The sequence below is a fragment of the Coregonus clupeaformis genome, unplaced genomic scaffold (assembly GCF_020615455.1).
Source record: "Coregonus clupeaformis isolate EN_2021a unplaced genomic scaffold, ASM2061545v1 scaf0062, whole genome shotgun sequence".
NCBI lineage: Eukaryota > Metazoa > Chordata > Actinopteri > Salmoniformes > Salmonidae > Coregonus > Coregonus clupeaformis.
This window is the reverse complement of record NW_025533517.1, coordinates 481786-501035: the sequence shown is the minus strand read 5'-3', so window position 1 is coordinate 501035 and position 19250 is coordinate 481786. Positions and strand designations below refer to the sequence as shown.

The following is a 19250-nucleotide window of genomic DNA, read 5'->3' as shown; positions in this document are numbered from 1 at the left end:
AGGTCAGTTAGTCAAAGTGGTGTTTAGTCACTGTCTTTCAGTAAAGTCTTAGATCTAGTTCTTATGATAGCGGGAAGGTTCCATTCCAAAGAGTCCCTTGTTCCGTTCAGGATTTGTCCTGCATATTGATCATATTCATGTTTTCTCTGTTGATGGTTTGTCAGCTCCAATAGCTGCTTCGGAGTTCTTCATTCCTGTTTCCTTCAAACGTTGACTGACGTTTGTCCTGGTTCGTTTCTTTAGTTTTTGTTCCTTTCCTTACCCAGCTGTAGCGATGGGTTTGTTTTTGTTCCTTTCCTTACCCAGCCGTAGCGATGGGTTATTGTTGATTGTCATGAGTGTGGCGCCCACCGGCCCCAGTGTGGCCAAGTGTCTCCTGTGAGACCAGAATCAAATCAAATGTTATTGGTCACATACACATATTTAGCAGATGTTATTGCGGGTGTAGTGAAATTCTTGTGTTCACAGCACTGTTCACAGTTTCTTCTAACTCCTGTGAGACCAGAGCACTGTTCACTGTTTCTTCCTTCTCCTGTGAGACCAGAGCACTGCTCACTGTTTCTTGTTTCTCCTGTGAGACCAGAGCACTGCTCACTGTTGTTTCTTCTTTCTCTCTCTCTGTAGATCCATCTCCTTTCTTGGCTTCTTTAGTTTCGGTCTTCAAGTTTCAAAGTTAAGTTTAAAACACGTTTTAACGTTTCAACTTTATGAACATACCCATTGGCACTCACAACTTGACTTAATGTGAAGGAACTTGTCCATCAATTCCTTTGCGCGCGTGCATATTTACATTTTACATTTTAGTCATTTAGCAGACGCTCTTATCCAGAGCGACTCACATTACACTTTATTTTTATTTTTTCATACTGGCCCCCCGTGGGAATCGAACCCACAACCCTGGCGTTGCAAACGCCATGCTCTACATCCCTGCCGGCCATTCCCTCCCCTATATATGTGTATGTATGTATGTATATATTATATATGTAGTATAGTCCACTGTCAATGAGTATAGACAACCTGCTGCTCTGCTAGTCATCAGATGGGGTGAGGAGAGGAGGTAGGGGGTCCCCGTGGTAACTGGGTCCCCTGCCTTGATTGGATAACTGATTAGAGGGGCAAAAAACAACAATAACAAAAAACTTTTTTATTTTTTCATGGAACCACAGGATGTTCAAAATACAAAAGCCCCAGTGCTTTTTAATACGGCCCTGTGCGCGTGGGGCACAGCATTCAAAGCAAAGCAGAGCTGGGCCCGGTTTCCCAAAATATCTTAAGGCTAAGTTCCTCGTTAGAACCTTCGTAGGAGCATCGTTAAATCTCCGATCTGTTTCCCAAAAACCATCGTTAGTAAAGTTGCACTTGAAAACGCTCCTTATATATACAGACTACCTCAGACCACTCGTAGAAAAGCTAAGTGCTTTGTTAGATGCTTGTTTGCCCTTCCGTGTCACTTAATACACAGAACATCTCCGCTAAACATACAGAAGAATCAAGCTGTTTATCTGTCTCTCTGCGACTGCCTATAACTTAATACACAGAACATCTCCGCTAAACATACAGAAGAATCAAGCTGTTTATCTGTCTCTCTGCGACTGCCTATAACTTAATACACAGAACATCTCCGCTAAACATACAGAAGAATCAAGCTGTTTATCTGTCTCTCTGCGACTGCCTATAACTTAATACACAGAACATCTCCGCTAAACATACAGAAGAATCAAGCTGTTTATCTGTCTCTCTGCGACTGCCTATAACTTAATACACAGAACATCTCCGCTAAACATACAGAAGAATCAAGCTGTTTATCTGTCTCTCTGCGACTGCCTATAACTTAATACACAGAACATCTCCGCTAAACATACAGAAGAATCAAGCTGTTTATCTGTCTCTCTGCGACTGCCTATAACTTAATACACAGAACATCTCCGCTAAACATACAGAAGAATCAAGCTGTTTATCTGTCTCTCTGTGACTGCCTATAACTTAATACACAGAACATCTCCGCTAAACATACAGAAGAATCAAGCTGTTTATCTGTCTCTCTGCGACTGCCTATAACTTAATACACAGAACACCTCCGCTAAACATACAGAAGAATCAAGCTGTTTATCTGTCTCTCTGCGACTGCCTATAACTTAATACACAGAACATCTCCGCTAAACATACAGAAGAATCAAGCTGTTTATCTGTCTCTCTGCGACTGCCTATAACTTAATACACAGAACATCTCCGCTAAACATACAGAAGAATCAAGCTGTTTATCTGTCTCTCTGCGACTGCCTATAACTTAATACACAGAACATCTCCGCTAAACATACAGAAGAATCAAGCTGTTTATCTGTCTCTCTGCGACTGCCTATAACTTAATCCACAGAACATCTCCGCTAAACATACAGATGAATCAAGCTGTTTATCTGTCTCTCTGCGACTGCCTATAACTTAATACACAGAACATCTCCGCTAAACATACAGAAGAATCAAGCTGTTTATCTGTCTCTCTGCGACTGCCTATAACTTAATACACAGAACATCTCCGCTAAACATACAGAAGAATCAAGCTGTTTATCTGTCTCTCTGCGACTGCCTATAACTTAATACACAGAACACCTCCGCTAAACATACAGAAGAATCAAGCTGTTTATCTGTCTCTCTGCGACTGCCTATAACTTAATACACAGAACATCTCCGCTAAACATACAGAAGAATCAAGCTGTTTATCTGTCTCTCTGCGACTGCCTATAACTTAATACACAGAACATCTCCGCTAAACATACAGAAGAATCAAGCTGTTTATCTGTCTCTCTGCGACTCCCTATAACTTAATACACAGAACATCTCCGCTAAACATACAGAAGAATCAAGCTGTTTATCTGTCTCTCTGCGACTGCCTATAACTTAATCCACAGAACATCTCCGCTAAACATACAGATGAATCAAGCTGTTTATCTGTCTCTCTGCGACTGCCTATAACTTAATACACAGAACATCTCCGCTAAACATACAGAAGAATCAAGCTGTTTATCTGTCTCTCTGCGACTGCCTATAACTTAATACACAGAACATCTCCGCTAAACATACAGAAGAATCAAGCTGTTTATCTGTCTCTCTGCGACTGCCTATAACTTAATACACAGAACATCTCCGCTAAACATACAGAAGAATCAAGCTGTTTATCTGTCTCTCTGCGACTGCCTATAACTTAATACACAGAACATCTCCGCTAAACATACAGAAGAATCAAGCTGTTTATCTGTCTCTCTGCGACTGCCTATAACTTAATACACAGAACATCTCCGCTAAACATACAGAAGAATCAAGCTGTTTATCTGTCTCTCTGCGACTGCCTATAACTTAATACACAGAACATCTCCGCTAAACATACAGAAGAATCAAGCTGTTTATCTGTCTCTCTGCGACTGCCTATAACTTAATACACAGAACATCTCCGCTAAACATGCAGAAGAATCAAGCTGTTTATCTGTCTCTCTGCGACTGCCTATAACTTTGGAACGAAGTTGACTACAAATACAAAGTTGTCAATGTCTTTGCAATTGATCAAGCGAAGGATACAAATATGATTGAAATGAAAACCGAGATAACTACATTACAAAATACTCTCAGTAGGGTTATAGGCTACAAAGGCCTGTATATTGAAATCCTATTGAAACCAATTTCATGTTCAGACTATTGAGTTATATTTGTAGGCTACACGGTCTGTAATTTGTTCCTCAATGTGCTGTATTTCATGATGTGTAACAACATGTGTGATAAATAAATCTGTGATTTAGTGCATTATTATAAGACAAGCATTAGAATAAGCTGCCTCAATATTTACAGCCATAAGCAAAATGTCTGTAACACCATCCATTCTACAGTCTATACCTGTAGAATGAAATATTACAATGGATTTATTTTATTCATTTGACATTTTGCAGGATGAAATCTCGTTGAGATTGATGTTCTGACTGGTATGGTCAAACAAACACACAACCACACACACACACGCGCATGCGCTTGTTTCTCGCTTCCGCATTGTCTCCGTGCTGCTGTGCTGTTTGCTGCTACTTGGCTACCTGCCAAACTATTCACGTTTTACTTTTAATAAACGTTTAATCAATCTCTGTGTTCAACAAATTTACCAACTTTTTAGTTTTGTCCTCACTCATCTTTTTTCGTTAAACTTTTTCACCCCGGACGTTTTATCCCGAGACAGAAGAGTCATTTTCCTGTGCGTTTTTGCTGCCAACTTTACTTTATTTTCCTTTTTTCCATCGCAACTTTTTTCCCTCATTCAACTTTTTCACTCCGGACGCTTTATCTGGACATGGTTCGTCAACATCTTCAACAGCCGAAGCTAAGTAGTAACATTAACATGATGTCTTCTAATTGCAGTCGCTGTACTCATAATATACAGGAGAACGATCGCCTTACGGCGAGAATAGCTGTGCTACAAGCCCAGCTTCAGACGCAATCGTTAGGCAAGGGTAATTTCAGTGTAGGAAAGGAAGAAACAGCGTCTGTGCCACCAGTAAGTACAGATAGTAACGTTAGTATAAATCCCCCGCACAGTCCCCGCAGCCGGACAACTTTCTCATGGCTTCTGGAGGGAAATACTGTTGGAATGATCAACCGGTGTCGCTCATTCAGCCGACAGAAACTTTCAACCGGTTTTCCCCATTATGTAGCGAGTCGGAGTCTGAGTCTGAGTCTTCTCTTGTCTCTACTCCTCCCGTTACGGGGTCTGAGACGCCGAAGGCTCCCACCATTAGCTCTGACAAATTGAAAACCCTAGTCATTGGCGACTCCATTACCCGCAGTATTAGACTTAAAACGAATCACCCAGCGATCATACACTGTTTACCAGGGGGCAGGGCTACCGACGTTAAGGCTAATCTAAAGATGGTGCTGGCTAAAGCTAAAACTGGCGAGTGTAGAGAGTATAGAGATATTGTTATCCACGTCGGCACCAACGATGTTAGGATGAAACAGTCAGAGGTCACCAAGTGCAACATAGCTTCAGCGTGTAAATCAGCTAGAAAGATGTGTCGGCATCGAGTAATTGTCTCTGGCCCCCTCCCAGTTAGGGGGAGTGACGAGCTCTACAGCAGAGTCTCAGCACTCAATCGCTGGTTGAAAACTGTTTTCTGCCCCTCCCAAAAGATAGAATTTGTAGATAATTGGCCCTCTTTCTGGGACTCACCCACAAACAGGACCAAGCCTGACCTGCTGATGAGGGACGGACTCCATCCTAGCTGGAGGGGTGCTCTCATCTTATCTACCAACATAGATAGGGCTCTAACTCCTCTAGCCCCACAGTGAAATAGGGTGCAGGCCAGGCAGCAGGCTGTTAGCCAACCTGCCAGCTTAGTGGAGTCTGCCAATAGCACAGTCAGTGTAGTCAGCTCAGCCATACCCATTGAGACCCATTGTCGGAAAGATATCAGTTTGTCTCTGTGAATGGTCTGTCCTCCGACAAATCAACTGTACATTTCGGTGTTCCTCAAGGTTCCGTTTTAGGACCACTATTGTTTTCACTATATATTTTACCTCTTGGGGATGTTATTCGAAAACATAATGTTAACTTTCACTGCTATGCGGATGACACACAGCTGTACATTGCAATGAAACATGGTGAAGCCCCAAAATTGCCCTCGCTAGAAGCCTGTGTTTCAGACATAAGGAAGTGGATGGCTGAAAACTTTCTACTTTTAAACTCGGACAAAACAGAGATGCTTGTTCTAGGTCCCAAGAAACAAAGAGATCTTCTGTTAAATCTGACAATTCATCTTGATGGTTGTAAAGTCGTCTCAAATAAAACTGTGAAGGACCTCGGCGTTACTCTTGACCCTGATCTCTCTTTTGACGAACATATCAAGACTGTTTCAAGGACAGCTTTTTTCCATCTACGTAACATTGCAAAAATCAGACATTTTCTGTCCAAAAATGATGCAGAAAAATTTATCCATGCATTTGTTACTTCTAGGTTAGACTACTGCAATGCTCTACTTTCCGGCTACCCGGATAAAGCACTAAATAAACTTCAGTTAGTGCTAAATACGGCTGCTAGAATCCTGACTAGAACCAAGAAATTTGATCATATTACTCCAGTGCTAGCTTCCCTACACTGGCTTCCTGTTAAGGCAAGGGCTGATTTCAAGGTTTTACTGTTAACCTATAAAGCGTTACATGGGCTTGCTCCTACCTATCTTTCCGAGTTGGTCCTGCCGTACATACCAATACGTACGCTACGGTCACAAGACGCAGGCCTCCCTAATTGTCCCTAGAATTTCTAAGCAAACAGCGGGAGGCAGGGCTTTCTCCTATAGATCTCCATTTTTATGGAACAGTTTGCCTACCCATGTGAGAGACGCAGACTCGGTCTCAACCTTTAAGTCTTTACTGAAGACTTATCTCTTCAGTAGGTCATATGATTGAGTGTAGTCTGGCCCAGGAGTGTGAAGGTGAACGGAAAGGCTCTGGAGCAACGAACAGCCCTTGCTGTCTCTGCCAGGCCGGTTCCCCTCTCTCCACTGGGGTTCTCTGCCTCTAACCCTGTTACAGGGGCTGAGTCACTGGCTTGCTGGTGCTCTTTCATGCCGTCCCTAGGAGGGGTGCTTCACTTGAGTGGGTTGAGTTACTGACGTGATCTTCCTGTCTGGGTTGGCGCCCCCCCTTGGTTTGTGCTGTGGTGGAGACCTCTGTGGGCTATACTCGGCCTTGTCTCAGGATTGTAAGTTGGTGGTTGAGGATATCCCTCTGGTGGTGCGGGGGCTGTGCTTTGGCAGAGTGGGTGGGGTTATATCCTTCCTGTTTGGCCCTGTCCGGGGTTTCTTCGGATGGGGCCACAGTGTCTCCGGACCGCTCCTGTCTCAGCCTCCAGTATTTATGCTGCAGTAGTTTATGTGTCGGGGGCTGGGGTTAGTTGGTTATACCTGGAGTACTTCTCCTGTCTTATCCAGTGTCCTGTGTGAATTTAAGTATGCTCTCTCTAATTCTCTCGTTCTCTCTTTCTCTCTGAGAACCTGAGCCCTAGGACCATACGTCAGGACTACCGGGCATGCTGACACCTTGCTGTCCCCAGTCCGCCTGGCCTTGCTGCTATTCCAGTTTCAACTGTTCTGCCTGCGGTTACGAAACCCCTACCTGTCCCAGACCTGCTGTTTTCAACTCTTAATGATCGGCTATGAAAAGCCAACTGAGAGACCTGAGCCCTAGGACCATACGTCGGGACTACCGGCCGTGGTGACTCCTTGCTGTCCCCAGTCCGCCTGGCCTTGCTGCTATTCCAGTTTCAACTGTTCTGCCTGCGGTTATGGAACCCCTACCTGTCCCAGACCTGCTGTTTTCAACTCTTAATGATCGGCTATGAAAAGCCAACTGAGATTTATTCCTGATTATTATTTGACCATGCTTGTCACTTATGAACATTTTTGAACATCTTGGCATGGTTCTGTTATAATCTCCACCCGGCACAGCCAGAAGAGGACTGGCCACCCCTCATAGCCTGGTTCCTCTCTAGGTTTCTTCCTAGGTTTTGGCCTTTCTAGGGAGTTTTTCCTAGCCACCGTGCTTCTACACCTGCATTACTAGCTGTTTGGGGTTTTAGGCTGGGTTTCTGTACAGCACTTCGAGATATTAGCTGATGTAAGAAGGGCTATATAAAATAAAATTGATTGATTGATTGATTGAATAGGATCTCTATGCCTTTCTATCAGGTGAACTATGTTAAACCGATTTTAATTTGGTTCTCATCCCAGACATGCCTCTTAAGAACAGGACAAGTGGTGCAGCCGGTCTGATCATGGTCCATACGCCTGCTCCTCTAGGTCTCCTCACATCTACGGTAAGACTATTGTGAGACTATTGTGAGACTACTGTGAGACTATTGTAAGAGTATTATAAGACTATTGTGAGACTATTGTAAGACTATTGCTATACTGTTGTAATACTATTGTAAGACTATTGTGAGACAATTGTAAGACTACTGTAAGATCATTGTGAGACTATTGTGAAACTATTGTGAGACCATTGTGAGACTATTGTGAGACTACTGTAAGACTATTGTAAGACTATTGTGAGGCTATTGTGAGGCTATTGTGAGACTATTGTGAGACTATTGTAAGACTATTGTGAGACTATTGTGTTTATTTTCTTTCTTTCTTTATATAATTTACATTTTGATGAAATGTCTTGAGATACACCATCTCGTTTTCAACAATCCCCCCAAAAGAAATGTTGGCAACTACTGTCTAATAATATGAATTAAGAAGAAGAAGAAGAAGAAATTACAACTTACAGTAACATAAAAAAAGTTGTTAATACATGTAAGTCAATAATGAACAGGTTCTAATTTACAACGAGGACCTGTCTAGTGGCAGAGACGACAGCAATATACTGTTGCTAACGGCAGGGCAGGGAAGCAAACTGTGAAGGCAAACACCCTTCGCATCGCACCAAGAGTTAACCCACTTGGTGGGAATTGTAGCGTATCTCAAATAGCAAGGATCGCTACAGTACTCTCAGTCATGCAGTACTCCCAAATGGCACCCTATTCAGGGGAATAGGCTCTGGTCAAAAGTAGTGCCGTCAGAAAGTTTGACCCCTTGACTTTTTCCACATTGTTGTGTCACAGCCTGAATTTGAAAATGTATTAATTAGTTTTTAGACATTTTTACAAATTAATAAAAAATGAAAAGCTGAAATGTCTTGAGTCAATAAGTATTCAACCCGTTTTGTTATGGCAAGCCTAAATAAGTTCAGGAGTAAGAATTTGCTTACCAAGTCACATAATGAGTTGCATTGACTCAGTCTGTGTACAATAATAGTGGTTAACATGATTTTGGAATGATTACCCCATCTCTGTACCCCACACATACAATTATCTGTAAGGTCCCTTAGTCTAGTAGTGAATTACAAGCACAGATTCAACCACAAAGACCAGGGAGGTTTTCCAATCTCGCAAAGAAAAGCACCTATTGGTAAAAAGCAGACACTGTTGGATGGTGTATCAATACACCCAGTCACCACAAAGATACAGGCGTCCTTCCTAACTCAGTTGCCGGAGAGGAAGGAAACCACTCAGGGATTTCACCATGAGGCCAATGGTGACTTTAAAATAGTTACAGCGTTTTAATGGCTGTAATAGGAAACTGAAAATCGATCAACAACATTGTAGTTACTCCACAATACTAAACTAAAGGACAGAAGGAAAAGATGCATCCTGTTTGCAACAAGCCACTATTGTAATACTGCAAAAATTGTCCAGAATACAAAGCGTTATACTTGGGGCAAATCCAACACAACACATCACTGAGTACCACTCGTCATATTTTCAAGCATGGTGGTGGCTGCATCATGTTATGAGTATGCTTGTCATCAGCAAGGACTAGGGAGTTTTTTTTAGGATAAAAATAAATGAAATAGAGCTAAGCACAGGGAAAATCCTGTTCAGTCTGCTTTCCAACAGACACTGGGAGAGAAATTCACCTTCCAGCAGGACAATAACCTAAAACACAAGGCCAAATATACACTGGAGTTGCTTACCAAGACGACATTGAATGTTCCTGAGTGGCCGAGTTACAGTTTTGACTTAAATCAGCTTTAAAATCTACGGCAAGACTTGAAAATGGCTGTCTAGCAATGATCAACATCCAACTTGACAGAGCTTGAAGAGTTTAAAAAATAATAATGGGCAAATATTGTACAATCCAGGTGTGGAAAGTTCTTAGAGATTTACACAGAAAGACTCCCAGCTGTAATGGCTGCCAAAGGGGACACTATGGTATTTTAACGATGGTAAATCTAAGGGCAGGCGGTGGCGCTGTAGGTTCAGGGGCAGGCGGTGGCGCTGTAGGTTCAGGGCAGGCGGTAGCGCTGTAGGTTCAGGGCAGGCGGTGGCGCTGTAGGTTCGGGGCAGGCGGTGGCGCTGTAGGTTCAGGGCAGGCGATGGCGCTGTAGGTTCAGGGCAGGCGGTGGCGCTGTAGGTTCAGGGCAGGCGGTGGCGCTGTAGGTTCAGGGCAGGCGGTGGCGCTGTAGGTTCAGGGCAGGCGGTGGCGCTGTAGGGGCAGGCGGTGGCGCTGTAGGTTCAGGGCAGGCGGTGGCGCAGTAGGTTCAGGGCAGGCGGTGGCGCTGTAGGTTCAGGGCAGGCGGTGGCGCTGTAGGTTCAGGGCAGGCGGTGGCGCTGTAGGTTCAGGGCAGGCGGTGGCGCTGTAGGTTCAGGGCAGGCGGTGGCGCTGTAGGTTCAGGGCAGGCGGTGGCGCTGTAGGTTCAGGGCAGGCGGTGGCGCTGTAGGTTCAGGGGCAGGCGGTGGCGCTGTAGGTTCAGGGCTGGCGGTGGCGCTGTAGGTTCGGGGCAGGCGGTGGCGCTGTAGGTTCAGGGGCAGGCGGTAGCGCTGTAGGTTCAGGGCAGGCGGTGGCGCTGTAGGTTCAGGGCAGGCGGTGGCGCTGTAGGTTCGGGGCAGGCGGTGGCGCTGTAGGTTCAGGGCAGGCGGTGGCGCTGTAGGTTCAGGGCAGGCGGTGGCGCTGTAGGTTCAGGGGCAGGCGGTAGCGCTGTAGGTTCAGGGCAGGCGGTGGCGCTGTAGGTTCGGGGCAGGCAGTAGCGCTGTAGGTTCAGGGCAGGCGGTGGCGCTGTAGGTTCAGGGGCAGGCGGTGGCGCTGTGGGTTCGGGGCAGGCGGTGGCGCTGTAGGTTCGGGGCAGGCGGTGGCGCTGTAGGTTCAGGGCAGGCGGTAGCGCTGTAGGTTCAGGGGCAGGCGGTGGCGCTGTAGGTTCAGGGGCAGGCGGTAGCGCTGTAGGTTCGGGGCAGGCGGTGGCGCTGTAGGTTCGGGGCAGGCGGTAGCGCTGTAGGTTCAGGGCAGGCGGTGGCGCTGTAGGTTCAGGGCAGGCGGTGGCGCTGTAGGTTCAGGGGCAGGCGGTGGCGCTGTAGGTTCGGGGCAGGCGGTGGCGCTGTAGGTTCGGGGCAGGCGGTGGCGCTGTAGGTTCAGGGGCAGGCGGTGGCGCTGTAGGTTCGGGGCAGGCGGTGGCGCTGTAGGTTCAGGGCAGGCGGTGGCGCTGTAGGTTCAGGGCAGGCGGTGGCGCTGTAGGTTCGGGGCAGGCGGTGGCGCTGTAGGTTCAGGGCAGGCGGTGGCGCTGTAGGTTCAGGGCAGGCGGTGGCGCTGTAGGTTCAGGGGCAGGCGGTAGCGCTGTAGGTTCAGGGCAGGCGGTGGCGCTGTAGGTTCAGGGGCAGGCGGTGGCGCTGTAGGTTCAGGGCAGAAGGTAGCGCTGTAGGTTCAGGGCAGGCGGTGGCGCTGTAGGTTCGGGGCAGGCGGTGGCGCTGTAGGTTCGGGGCAGGCGGTGGCGCTGTAGGTTCAGGGCAGGCGGTAGCGCTGTAGGTTCGGGGCAGGCGGTGGCGCTGTAGGTTCAGGGCAGGCGGTAGCGCTGTAGGTTCAGGGCAGGCGGTGGCGCTGTAGGTTCAGGGGGGTGTCAGAGACATTGGAGCTATTATCACTATCACAATTACCGGTGCACTTGCTGGCGTTGGCGTGAAAGGGCTGGGTTATCGGTGCGGCGTGAAAGGGCTGGGTTTTGGCGTGAAAGGGCTGGGTTATCGGTGCGGCGTGAAAGGGCTGGGTTTTGATGAATAATTAAGTTGTGGGTGTGTCGAGGCTCACTGGCCAATCAATAACATGCTCCGTGTATTGCCTTGGAATCAACTCCAATTCCAATGTTAGTCCGTTATAGTTTGTTAAATGGCTTACAGAAACTAAATAACAAAATGTAGACCTGTCTTTGCTAAATACCTTAACTTGGACCCATTTGCAGTCCACATTGTCCTAAGTAATTGCATGGCTTCAGTAGCATTCACACTGATATAGGGGCTAGGCCTACTATCAATTGCATTATGGCTGAGCATGGACATGCCAAACATTGTCTATAAGCAAGGTTAAATGAATTATTGATAAGGCTTAAAAAGAGAACTAATAATTCTAATCAAATTCTAAACAAAACAAAACAACAACTTGTTTTAAATAGTCACACTTACAGACGCCATCTTTTCTCCCCGTGGGCCATATAATATTACAACAACGCAGACTGTAGAGGGTTTTACGCAGACTATAGAGGGTTTTACGCAGACTAGAGAGGGTTTTACGCAGACTATAGAGGGTTTTTACGCAGACTATAGAGGGTTTTACGCAGACTATAGAGGGTTTTTACGCAGACTATAGAGGGTTTTACGCAGACTATAGAGGGTTTTACGCAGACTATAGAGGGTTTTACGCAGACTATAGAGGGTTTTACGCAGACTATAGAGGGTTTTACGCAGACTAGAGAGGGTTTTACGCAGACTATAGAGGGTTTTTACGCAGACTATAGAGGGTTTTACGCAGACTATAGAGGGTTTTTACGCAGACTATAGAGGGTTTTACGCAGACTATAGAGGGTTTTACGGAGACTATAGAGGGTTTTACGCAGACTATAGAGGGTTTTACGGAGACTATAGAGGGTTTTACGCAGACTATAGAGGTTTTACGCAGACTATAGAGGGTTTTACGGAGACTATAGAGGGTTTTACTGAGACTATAGAGGGTTTTACGCAGACTATAGAGGGTTTTACGAGACTATAGAGGGTTTTACGGAGACTATAGAGGGTTTTACGGAGACTATAGAGGGTTTTACGCAGACTATAGAGGGTTTTACGGAGACTATAGAGGGTTTTACGCAGACTATAGAGGGTTTTACGGAGACTATAGAGGGTTTTACGCAGACTATAGAGGGTTTTACGCAGACTATAGAGGGTTTTACGGAGACTATAGAGGGTTTTACGGAGACTATAGAGGGTTTTACGCAGACTATAGAGGGTTTTACGGAGACTATAGAGGGTTTTACGGAGACTATAGAGGGTTTTACGCAGACTATAGAGGGTTTTACGGAGACTATAGAGGGTTTTACGCAGACTATAGAGGGTTTTACGCAGACTATAGAGGGTTTTACGCAGACTATAGAGGGTTTTACGGAGACTATAGAGGGTTTTACGCAGACTATAGAGGGTTTTACGGAGACTATAGAGGGTTTTACGGAGACTATAGAGGGTTTTACGCAGACTATAGAGGGTTTTACGGAGACTATAGAGGGTTTTACGGAGACTATAGAGGGTTTTACGGAGACTATAGAGGGTTTTACGGAGACTATAGAGGGTTTTACGCAGACTATAGAGGGTTTTACGCAGACTATAGAGGGTTTTACGCAGACTATAGAGGGTTTTACGCAGACTATAGAGGGTTTTACGCAGACTATAGAGGGTTTTACGCAGACTATAGAGGGTTTTACGCAGACTATAGAGGGTTTTACGCAGACTATAGAGGGTTTTACGGAGACTATAGAGGGTTTTACGCAGACTGTAGAGGGTTTTACGGAGACTATAGAGGGTTTTACGCAGACTAGAGAGGGTTTTACGCAGACTAGAGAGGGTTTTACGCAGACTATAGAGGGTTTTACGCAGACTAGAGAGGGTTTTACGCACATCCAAACTTTCCACAGTAGCTGGACAAAGATCCAATATAAACAGGAAGGGAGCATGTCCTCTCACCGTTATACTGCTCCCAAACAGGCCTGTGTTTTATCAACATAATTAGAACCATCTTACAGATCACATCACATTCACACATCTCCAGGAGTTGCATTTCAAGCGCGCCACGGACGTTGTCACCATAAAACCAGCCTTCATTATAGTAGACCTGAGGGAGGGCTTGGGTTGTTGTTGAACCAGCCTTCATTACCTGAGGGAGGGCTTGTTGTTGAACCAGCCTTCATTATAGTAGACCTGAGGGAGGGCTTGGGTTGTTGTTGAACCAGCCTTCATTATAGTAGACCTGAGGGAGGGCTTGGGTTGTTGTTGAACCAGCCTTCATTATAGTAGACCTGAGGGAGGGCTTGTTGTTGAACCATCCTTCATTATAGTAGACCTGAGGGAGGGCTTGTTGTTGAACCAGCCTTCATTATAGTAGACCTGAGGGAGGGCTTGGGTTGTTGTTGAACCAGCCTTCATTATAGTAGGCCTGAGGGAGGGCTTGGGTTGTTGTTGAACCAGCCTTCATTATAGTAGACCTGAGGGAGGGCTTGTTGTTGAACCAGCCTTCATTATAGTAGGCCTGAGGGAGGGCTTGGGTTGTTGTTGAACCAGCCTTCATTATAGTAGACCTGAGGGAGGGCTTGGGTTGTTGTTGAACCAGCCTTCATTATAGTAGGCCTGAGGGAGAGCTTGTTGTTGAACCAGCCTTCATTATAGTAGACCTGAGGGAGGGCTTGTTGTTGAACCAGCCTTCATTATAGTAGGCCTGAGGGAGGGCTTGGGTTGTTGTTGAACCAGCCTTCATTATAGTAGACCTGAGGGAGGGCTTGTTGTTGAACCAGCCTTCATTATAGTAGACCTGAGGGAGGGCTTGTTGTTGAACCAGCCTTCATTATAGTAGACCTGAGGGAGGGCTTGTTGTTGATCCAGCCTTCATTATAGTAGACCTGAGGGAGGGCTTGGGTTGTTGTTGAACCAGCCTTCATTATAGTAGACCTGAGGGAGGGCTTGGGTTGTTGTTGAACCAGCCTTCATTATAGTAGGCCTGAGGGAGGGCTTGGGTTGTTGTTGAACCAGCCTTCATTATAGTAGACCTGAGGGAGGGCTTGGGTTGTTGTTGAACCAGCCTTCATTATAGTAGGCCTGAGGGAGGGCTTGTTGTTGAACCAGCCTTCATTATAGTAGACCTGAGGGAGGGCTTGTTGTTGAACCAGCCTTCATTATAGTAGGCCTGAGGGAGGGCTTGTTGTTGATCCAGCCTTCATTATAGTAGACCTGAGGGAGGGCTTGTTGTTGATCCAGCCTTCATTATAGTAGACCTGAGGGAGGGCTTGTTGTTGAACCAGCCTTCATTATAGTAGGCCTGAGGGAGGGCTTGGGTTGTTGTTGAACCAGCCTTCATTATAGTAGACCTGAGGGAGGGCTTGGGTTGTTGTTGAACCAGCCTTCATTATAGTAGACCTGAGGGAGGGCTTGGGTTGTTGTTGAACCAGCCTTCATTATAGTAGACCTGAGGGAGGGCTTGGGTTGTTGAACCAGCCTTCATTATAGTAGACCTGAGGGAGGGCTTGGGTTGTTGTTGAACCAGCCTTCATTATAGTAGACCTGAGGGAGGGCTTGGGTTGTTGTTGAACCAGCCTTCATTATAGTAGACCTGAGGGAGGGCTTGGGTTGTTGTTGAACCAGCCTTCATTATAGTAGACCTGAGGGAGGGCTTGGGTTGTTGTTGAACCAGCCTTCATTATAGTAGACCTGAGGGAGGGCTTGGGTTGTTGTTGAACCAGCCTTCATTATAGTAGACCTGAGGGAGGGCTTGGGTTGTTGTTGAACCAGCCTTCATTATAGTAGGCCTGAGGGAGGGCTTGGGTTGTTGTTGAACCAGCCTTCATTATAGTAGACCTGAGGGAGGGCTTGGGTTGTTGTTGAACCAGCCTTCATTATAGTAGGCCTGAGGGAGGGCTTGTTGTTGATCCAGCCTTCATTATAGTAGACCTGAGGGAGGGCTTGTTGTTGATCCAGCCTTCATTATAGTAGGCCTGAGGGAGGGCTTGTTGTTGATCCAGCCTTCATTATAGTAGACCTGAGGGAGGGCTTGTTGTTGATCCAGCCTTCATTATAGTAGACCTGAGGGAGGGCTTGTTGTTGATCCAGCCTTCATTATAGTAGGCCTGAGGGAGGGCTTGTTGTTGATCCAGCCTTCATTATAGTAGACCTGAGGGAGGGCTTGTTGTTGATCCAGCCTTCATTATAGTAGGCCTGAGGGAGGGCTTGTTGTTGAACCAGCCTTCATTATAGTAGACCTGAGGGAGGGCTTGTTGTTGAACCAGCCTTCATTATAGTAGACCTGAGGGAGGGCTTGGGTTGTTGTTGAACCAGCCTTCATTATAGTAGACCTGAGGGAGGGCTTGGGTTGTTGTTGAACCAGCCTTCATTATAGTAGACCTGAGGGAGGGCTTGGGTTGTTGTTGAACCAGCCTTCATTATAGTAGGCCTGAGGGAGGGCTTGGGTTGTTGTTGAACCAGCCTTCATCATAGTAGACCTGAGGGAGGGCTTGGGTTGTTGTTGAACCAGCCTTCATTATAGTAGACCTGAGGGAGGGCTTGGGTTGTTGAACCAGCCTTCATTATAGTAGACCTGAGGGAGGGCTTGGGTTGTTGTTGAACCAGCCTTCATTATAGTAGGCCTGAGGGAGGGCTTGTTGTTGAACCAGCCTTCATTATAGTAGGCCTGAGGGAGGGCTTGTTGTTGAACCAGCCTTCATTATAGTAGACCTGAGGGAGGGCTTGGGTTGTTGTTGAACCAGCCTTCATTATAGTAGACCTGAGGGAGGGCTTGGGTTGTTGTTGAACCAGCCTTCATTATAGTAGACCTGAGGGAGGGCTTGGGTTGTTGAACTAGCCTTCATTATAGTAGACCTGAGGGAGGGCTTGGGTTGTTGTTGAACCAGCCTTCATTATAGTAGACCTGAGGGAGGGCTTGGGTTGTTGTTGAACCAGCCTTCATTATAGTAGACCTGAGGGAGGGCTTGGGTTGTTGTTGAACCAGCCTTCATTATAGTAGACCTGAGGGAGGGCTTGGGTTGTTGTTGAACCAGCCTTCATTATAGTAGACCTGAGGGAGGGCTTGTTGTTGAACCAGCCTTCATTATAGTAGACCTGAGGGAGGGCTTGGGTTGTTGTTGAACCAGCCTTCATTATAGTAGACCTGAGGGAGGGCTTGGGTTGTTGTTGAACCAGCCTTCATTATAGTAGACCTGAGGGAGGGCTTGGGTTGTTGTTGAACCAGCCTTCATTATAGTAGACCTGAGGGAGGGCTTGGGTTGTTGTTGAACCAGCCTTCATTATAGTAGACCTGAGGGAGGGCTTGGGTTGTTGAACCAGCCTTCATTATAGTAGACCTGAGGGAGGGTTTGGGTTGTTGTTGAACCAGCCTTCATTATAGTAGACCTGAGGGAGGGTTTGGGTTGTTGTTGAACCAGCCTTCATTATAGTAGACCTGAGGGAGGGCTTGGGTTGTTGTTGAACCAGCCTTCATTATAGTAGACCTGAGGGAGGGCTTGGGTTGTTGTTGAACCAGCCTTCATTATAGTAGACCTGAGGGAGGGCTTGGGTTGTTGTTGAACCAGCCTTCATTATAGTAGACCTGAGGGAGGGCTTGGGTTGTTGTTGAACCAGCATTCATTATAGTAGACCTGAGGGAGGGCTTGGGTTGTTGTTGAACCAGCCTTCATTATAGTAGACCTGAGGGAGGGCTTGGGTTGTTGTTGAACCAGCCTTCATTATAGTAGACCTGAGGGAGGGCTTGGGTTGTTGTTGAACCAGCCTTCATTATAGTAGACCTGAGGGAGGGCTTGGGTTGTTGTTGAACCAGCCTTCATTATAGTAGGCCTGAGGGAGGGCTTGGGTTGTTGTTGAACCAGCCTTCATTATAGTAGACCTGAGGGAGGGCTTGGGTTGTTGAACCAGCCTTCATTATATTAGACCTGAGGGAGGGCTTGGGTTGTTGTTGAACCAGCCTTCATTATAGTAGGCCTGAGGGAGGGCTTGGGTTGTTGTTGAACCAGCCTTCATTATAGTAGGCCTGAGGGAGGGCTTGGGTTGTTGTTGATCCAGCCTTCATTATAGTAGGCCTGAGGGAGGGCTTGGTGTTGTTGAACCAGCCTTCATTATAGTAGACCTGAGGGAGGGCTTGGGTTGTTGTTGAACCAGCCTTCATTATAGTAGGCCTGAGGGAGGGCTTGTTGTTGAACCAGCATTCATTATAGTAGACCTGAGGGAGGGCTTGTTGTTGAACCAGCCTTCATTATAGTAGACCTGAGGGAGGGCTTGTTGTTGAACCAGCCTTCATTATAGTAGACCTGAGGGAGGGCTTGGGTTGCTGTTGAACCAGCCTTCATTATAGTAGGCCTGAGGGAGGGCTTGGGTTGTTGTTGAACCAGCCTTCATTATAGTAGACCTGAGGGAGGGCTTGTTGTTGAACCAGCCTTCATTATAGTAGACCTGAGGGAGGGCTTGGGTTGTTGTTGAACCAGCCTTCATTATAGTAGACCTGAGGGAGGGCTTGGGTTGTTGTTGAACCAGCCTTCATTATAGTAGACCTGAGGGAGGGCTTGGGTTGTTGTTGAACCAGCCTTCATTATAGTAGACCTGAGGGAGGGCTTGGGTTGTTGTTGAACCAGCCTTCATTATAGTAGACCTGAGGGAGGGCTTGGGTTGTTGTTGAACCAGCCTTCATTATAGTAGACCTGAGGGAGGGCTTGGGTTGTTGTTGAACCAGCCTTCATTATAGTAGGCCTGAGGGAGGGCTTGTTGTTGAACCAGCCTTCATTATAGTAGACCTGAGGGAGGGCTTGTTGTTGAACCAGCCTTCATTATAGTAGACCTGAGGGGGGGCTTGGGTTGTTGTTGAACCAGCCTTCATTATAGTAGACCTGAGGGAGGGCTTGGGTTGTTGTTGAACCAGCCTTCATTATAGTAGACCTGAGGGAGGGCTTGGGTTGTTGTTGAACCAGCCTTCATTATAGTAGACCTGAGGGAGGGCTTGGGTTGTTGTTGAACCAGCCTTCATTATAGTAGGCCTGAGGGAGGGCTTGTTGTTGAACCAGCCTTCATTATAGTAGACCTGAGGGAGGGCTTGGGTTGTTGTTGAACCAGTCTTCATTATAGTAGACCTGAGGGAGGGCTTTTGTTGTTGTTGAACCAGCCTTCATTATAGTAGACCTGAGGGAGGGCTTGGGTTGTTGTTGAACCAGCCTTCATTATAGTAGACCTGAGGGAGGGCTTGGGTTGTTGTTGAACCAGCCTTCATTATAGTAGACCTGAGGGAGGGCTTGGGTTGTTGTTGAACCAGCCTTCATTATAGTAGACCTGAGGGAGGGCTTGGGTTGTTGTTGAACCAGCCTTCATTATAGTAGACCTGAGGGAGGGCTTGGGTTGTTGTTGAACCAGCCTTCATTATAGTAGACCTGAGGGAGGGCTTGTTGTTGAACCAGCCTTCATTATAGTAGACCTGAGGGAGGGCTTGGGTTGTTGTTGAACCAGCCTTCATTATAGTAGACCTGAGGGAGGGCTTGTTGTTGATCCAGCCTTCATTATAGTAGGCCTGAGGGAGGGCTTGTTGTTGATCCATCCTTCATTATAGTAGACCTGAGGGAGGGCTTGTTGTTGATCCAGCCTTCATTATAGTAGGCCTGAGGGAGGGCTTGTT

General features: G+C 46.7%; 1 protein-coding gene across 1 annotated transcript in view; it reads left to right on the top strand.

Moving 5' to 3' along the window:
- fam228a (family with sequence similarity 228 member A) overlaps positions 1-19250 on the top strand; it is a 45725-nt gene that overhangs the window by 3141 nt on the left and 23334 nt on the right. The window contains exon 3 of the mRNA XM_045212902.1: positions 7758-7843. Coding sequence (XP_045068837.1) covers positions 7760-7843 — 84 coding nt within the window. The 5' untranslated portion in view covers positions 7758-7759. The remainder of the gene's footprint in view (positions 1-7757; positions 7844-19250) is intronic.